A 6,362-nucleotide genomic window follows, 5' to 3' on the forward strand; every position below is an offset into this window, starting at 1 on the left:
CCTTATAGTGATAATCACTCATAGTTAGAAATAAACTAATCCTATTGTAAAATTTGGGGGTTTATGACTGTCCCTCAGAATTCCGAAATTTTGTTTACCACTTGCAAAGGGGCTTCATTGGAAACGCTGGACATGTGATGTGAACCCAATCGGTTGATCATTGGGGACAATGCCACTAACAACCTCTTCTCTTTTCAGTAAATTATGTTTCTCTCTAAAACAGCTATGGTCAAATTTGCATTACCCTCAGATAGGACACAGAAACTAAAACAGCAGTGAATCCTTAGATAAGCAGTCATAACTGATCCTTTGATCACATGCATAAAAGTCACTCAAATTTTTTTTTTTTTACAGACAAATGAACTGAAAGTAGAATGAGACCAGCTTAAAATAGAACATACTCCATATGTCGGAATAGAGATCCCGGAAATACAAACATACATCTTCAGTAAATTGAGTCTCAACAAAGGCAGCGAAATCACACAATTGAGAAAGGATAGTCTCTTTGATAATCAGTTCTGGGGAAAATGGAGGTCCATCCATACATAGAAGAAGGAAACCTCACCCAAATCTCATGCCCTAATTAAAAAAAAAAATCAAAGTGCATTAAAAGCCTAAATATAATACCTGAAACTATGAAATTGCTAGGAGACAATATAGGGGGGACACTTGGGGACATTAGTATAGGCAAGAATTTTTGGATGGGAAGCTGAAAGCCTAGTCACCAAAAACCAAACTTGACACAGAGGATTCTGTCATACTAGGAGGTTGCTACACAGCAAAGGAATAACAGAGTGAAAAGACATCCTACAGAACAGGAGAAAACATTTGCCCACTATCATCTGAAAAAGACTAATATCTAAAATATGTATGAAATTCCCCAAATTCAAGAACACAATTCAAGCTGAGGAAATGATCTGAACAGACATTTCTCATCAGAACACACACAGGGAATGCAGGAATCAGCATACAAGAGGACAAAGGATTCAAATTGCAGATACCCTCTTGGCACCTATGTTCTCACTCATTATTTTCTCTTCCTTCTACTCTGTGTTCCTACTACTGTGCCTCAAAGGCTTAGTGAGCATTGTCTGTCTGCTTTCACGTACTGGTCCAGGACTGAGGATAGGGTAAAATACACTTGTAGAAAAAGAATCAAAGCAGGGGCTGGCGTTGGGGCTCAGTGGTAGAGCGCTCGCTTAACAATTGTGGGGCCCTGGGTTCGATCCTCAGCACCATGTAAAAATAAATAAAATAAACGTATTGTGTCCAAATACAACTAACAAAAAAAAAAAAAAAAAAAACCCAAGCAAGGACTGGAGTGTGTGCAGTTGAAAAACAACAATAATAAGAAACCCTGAAGGGACACTGTAACAGAGAAAGCCTCCCCCCAGCCTCACAGTGTTTTATATTTTGCTTTGGGCCAGGTGTGCTATATGCTGGAACGCTCATCATTCTGCTGTTTCTGTTGTAGGTTTTCATGATGTTTTTACTCGACTGATCTTTTACTTGACTGACATTTTTACTTGAGAGATTTTTCAGTGGTTTCATGTTCATTTCTTTGTATTCTGTTTGGTGAATAAAAAAAGGGAAGATAAAATCAGAGAGATGTTTGTCTTCATTTTTCAGGTTTCTGGTCTAATTGTTGTATATTATGTCTATTGATTTTTTTTTTCCTCCCAAGACTCTGGTAGATTGGCTGATTTTATAGATACAGTGGGAAATTCAAAGAGGTTGACAAAGTTGGAGTCAAGATATGAAAATAGAACATCAGAAATATGAATGTGAACTAGGGCAACCAGACAAGGAGGATGACACAGGGACAAGGAGACACTGATAATACAGGGAAGGAATAATGACAGTCCCAGAGACAGGGACATGGAAGGGAGAGAGGCTGAGTTGGGTGGATAAACCAGAAGGGTCCTTTCCAGCACAGGGGCAACTGAGAAATTCCTTACTGTTACTTCCTCAATTTACAGACTTACAAATAGGGAGATGAAGCGAACTTTCAAAATCACATAGGGATTTTTCTGAGCTTAGCTCAAGGAAACTGTGGATCTGGAGAGAAGCGGAAAGGCAGGGAGGTGAGAATAAGGCTAGAAGTCATGGCTACAGGAGGAAATGAGAGGTGGAGTAGGAGTCGCAAGGGCTGTGGGAGGCACACTTCTTCTCCAATCAATTGGTATAAGGAAGAGATCTGTCAGTTGGAAGAGAGGAAGTCACTACAGAGTGCTGAGAGACAGGGTTTCAGAAATGAGAGATCAAACACCAGCTGAGAGTCAGAAGTCCTCTCTCAGTGAAATGCTGCTCCTGCAACTTGTGTTGCTAGCAGTTCTCTTCCCAGGTGGTGGCAATGAGGAAGGTAAGACTAACACTGGCAACTCCTGTGTTGCAGGGTCTGGTAGAAGGCAGGGTGCCTTGCCCAGGTGCACCTGGACTCTGAGGTCCTGCCCCCTCCTGACTCCATCCCTGTTCCACCTGCTGGAGGTGGGGCTGCAGCCTGAGGTCCTGGGCTCTCAAATGTGTCAGGCATTATGTATCTGCATACCCTGGGGTCTCCCTTCCTGCATGTTTCCAGTACACATGATTTCTCTTTCCCTCCTGCTTCTCCCTTTCTCTTCACTCTCTTTCCTTCCTTTCTTCACAGCCTCCCAGGGGCCGACCTCCTTCCATGGCATCCAAATCTCATCCTTTGTCAACAGCACCTGGTCACAGAACCAAGCCTCAGGCTGGTTGGGAGATATGCAGATTCATGGCTGGGATAGTGAGGCAGGCACTGCCATCTTCCTAAAACCCTGGGCCAAGGGCAACTTCAGTGATGAGGCCATTCTGATGCTGGAGGAGATCTTCCGAGTCTACTTCTCTGTTTTCACCAGTGAAGTACAGGATCATGTCAGTGAGTTCCAGCTGGAGTGTAAGTTCCGTCCTCACACCTGGGGGATGTTAGGGACTTTAGCTCCAGCTCCAAAGGACTGCGCCCTCTGCTCCTTCCCCATCCTCCTTTCTTCACCCAGCTGCATGCACACACCTCTTAGAGTAGGCTCCCTCTCAGACTCTACACCTCCACAAAATATTTTATATCTTGCTGCCTGTGCATCTGTCTCTGCTAGATATGACAGGTCTGCTCTGTGACCAGCCCCAGGTATGTCTCCTGTGAAACTTGCTCCTTCCTTTCCTCTTTGTCCTGAGAGACATAAAGTGTGCCTCCTCTTCCTATCCATCCATTCAGCCTTCTCCTCTCCATGTGAAGCTCTGGTTTCCTTTGAAAGCTGTGTTGGTGACTGCTTGACACTCTTCCTTACCCTCTGCCTCTCCCCTCTCCTGTACCCATGGTCTACTTTACACAGATGCTTACCCTGTTCACAATATTCATACTTGTCCTCGGTGCTTTCCTCCTGAAAATCTCCAAATGCTATGATTATTTAGGCTCTGCATTTCACTTTCCAGATTTTTTTTCCCTCACCCAGAATCAACATCCTGGGTCTTCCCCACATCCCTTTCCATGTTTGCTACTCAGTAACTTTTTTGTTTTCCTTCTGCACAGACCCTTTTGAGATCCAGGGCTTAGCAGGCTGTGAGCTGCGCTCAGGGGGAACCATCATGGGCTTCCTGAGGGGGTCTTTAAAAGGAATGGATTTTCTGAGCTTCAAGACAGGCTGGCCCTCCACAGAAGGTGACCTCAGGGCACAGAAATTCTGCACAGTGATCACGAAGTACAAAGGTATCTGCGAAACAGTGGAGAAGCTGCTGTTAGAAACCTGCCCCCAATATCTCCTGAGCGTCCTGGAAGCAGGGAAGGCAGACCTGCAGAGGCAAGGTAGGTCCTGCTGGGTGTCACTGTCCCCTGCCTCTTCATCCCAGGAGTAGGGGTGTCCCCAAAGAAGAAGAGGGGCTTCATGGGTCACTGTTTCCATTTGCAAATGAGTAGAGATAGAAATGGGTGTATGGGTCCCTGTGCTCTGGGTTAGTGTCATAATGTGACACCCTTCCTTCCTTCCCTTTCCTGTCCCAGTGAAGCCTGAGGCCTGGCTGTCCAGTGGTCCCAGTCCTGGGCCTGACCGTGTGCTGCTGGTGTGCCATGTCTCTGGCTTCTACCCCAAACACGTGTGGGTGATGTGGGTGCGAGGTGATCAGGAGCAGGAGGAAACCCAGAGAAGTGACTTCCTGCCCAATGCAGATGGCACGTGGTATCTCCAAGCAACCCTGGATGTGGCATCTGGGGACACAGCTGGCCTGGCCTGCAGGGTGAAGCACAGCAGCCTAGGAGGGCAGGACCTCGTCCTCCACTGGGGTGAGAAAGGGGTGCTGATGGGGGAGGTGGTGCTCAAGCACAGAGGGAGGATTGGAAGGTTGAGGGGAAAAGAGAATGCTTGGTGGGGGGAGGCTGGAGACAGGGAGCAGGAGAGAAGAGTGGACAAAGGGACTTTAGAGAATGAAGGCTGTGGAGTTACGCAAGGGAAGGGAAGGGGTGAATGTACGGGACTTGAAGGGACATTATCCCCTGTGCTCTCTCCCCATTCACAGGACACCCCCTCTCCGTTGGCTTGGTCATTTTGGCAATTATAGTGCCCTGTGCGCTCATTTTTCTGGGGCTTGCATTGTGGTTCTGGAGGCGCAGGTGAGTTTATTTCCTCAGTCTTCCTTCTCTGTGGGTGCTCCCACTGTTTTCTCCTGCCATCTATGGATAGCACAAAACCTCCTCTTTCCACCAGAACTTCCTCTTCACTCCTGCTACCTGCTGAGAATCAATTTTAAAAACTGCAGTAAAAAATCACATTTACCATGGTTAACGTTTACCATCGTTAACATTTTTAAGTGTGTTAAATGCATTTCCATTCTTTGCATCCACCACCTTCATCCTTCTCCCAAACCTTTTTCTTCTGCATAGTGGAAACTCACTTTGCACTCAGAAATGCTTCTCTGTTCCCTGTCCTGCAACTGATTGGTGGCCCCTCCACTTTCCATCTCTATGAATTTGACGACCCTGTGTAACTTCTATAATTGGAAGCATGTAGTAATTGTCATTTGTGACTGATTTATCTCACTTAGCAATGAGTGTTCAGTTCTGTTGTAGCCTATCAGAATTCCTCTCTTTCTTTAGGAGGTGTAACATTTCATTCCATGAGTACATACCACATTTTTTAGCCATTTATTCATTACTGGATGTTGGACCGTTTCCACTTTTGGCTATGGTGAATAGTTTTCCTGTAAGTGAGGACATACACATATGTCTTAGACACAACTGGGTTTTTGTTCTGGCTTTCTTGACAGGTCGTATCAGGACATCCAGTGAGCTCTCATCACGTCTTCTCTCCCATTTGGAATAAGTGCCAAGAAATCTAGAAACTTGGGATGTCATCCCAGGAGTCAACCTTGATACATTCTATCAAGTAATCATTGATGCTGATCAAAGCATTTTCCCCATAGTTTGCAAGATAGTCACAATTTATATACTAGCAGCAAAACAATTAAGAACTGTGAATTTATTTTGAGATGCTATCAAAAGTAGTACTCCTCCCAAACTTCATCATTCATTAAAAACATACTATGAATTTAATAGGAATTTTAAGAATTTTTTATTCAGTTAATATGTGCCTCATACTTAATGAACTTGAAATGGCAAAAAAAAAGTATGTGTCTGTAATGTGTCTGTAACCCACTTGTTTTTCATGTAATATATACACATGGATTGACTTTCAGAATGTTTTGTTGTGGATTTTACATCTGTTTATGTTCATTTAACTTTTACAGTGTTCCAATCAGGTATTGGTATTAAGGATTTTTTGACTTAATAAAATAAAATGAAATGGTTGTGTTCCACGCCCCCCCCCACCCGCCGCCGACCAGTGTGTGGGACAATTTGGATGTGCCTACTTTTGCTTGAATTATTTGTGTAGATTTAGTGGAATTCACCAGTGCAGTCATGTGTTGGGAGGTTTTTGGGGTTTTGTTTTTTTAATAGAAAAGCATTAAATTTAGTGGCCAGTTTTTCTTTCTTTTTCCCCCCACCAGGCATTGAACTCAGGGATGGTTTAAGCACTGAGTCACATCCACTGCACCCTTACCCCCATTTTTTGAGACAGGGTCTTCCTCAATTACCTAAGCGCCTGGTTAAGTTGATGACTCTGGCTTTGAACTTGTGATCCTCTTGTGCCTCAACCTCCCAAGCTGGGTTTTGTGGCCAGTCTTTGAGAATGTTTCTAGCTCTTCTTTATTGTATATTTGGAATTTTCTTTTTCTTCATCTTTGATAAGTTTCAAATATTTTGTACAAGTCATCCAAATCATGCAATTTTTTTTCCTTGTACTTCTTTGAGGATTAATTTGCATTCATTGTTCTAATTTCTTGGTGAAAATTGTTAA

The 6,362-nt window shown here is 43.9% G+C and overlaps 1 protein-coding gene across 1 annotated transcript; it reads left to right on the top strand.

The window, feature by feature from the left end:
• Positions 1-2,301: 2,301 nt before the first annotated feature.
• On the top strand, positions 2,302-5,336 carry LOC143403943 (T-cell surface glycoprotein CD1b-like). Its single transcript, XM_076862287.1, has 6 exons — positions 2,302-2,362; positions 2,648-2,914; positions 3,545-3,817; positions 4,013-4,291; positions 4,525-4,618; positions 5,272-5,336. The coding sequence occupies exons 1-6, from the start codon at positions 2,302-2,304 to the stop codon at positions 5,291-5,293; spliced, it is 996 nt and encodes a 331-aa protein (XP_076718402.1). The 3' UTR covers positions 5,294-5,336.
• Positions 5,337-6,362: the final 1,026 nt, after the last annotated feature.

This window comes from Callospermophilus lateralis, chromosome 7, assembly GCF_048772815.1.
Source record: "Callospermophilus lateralis isolate mCalLat2 chromosome 7, mCalLat2.hap1, whole genome shotgun sequence".
Taxonomy (NCBI): Eukaryota; Metazoa; Chordata; class Mammalia; order Rodentia; family Sciuridae; genus Callospermophilus; species Callospermophilus lateralis.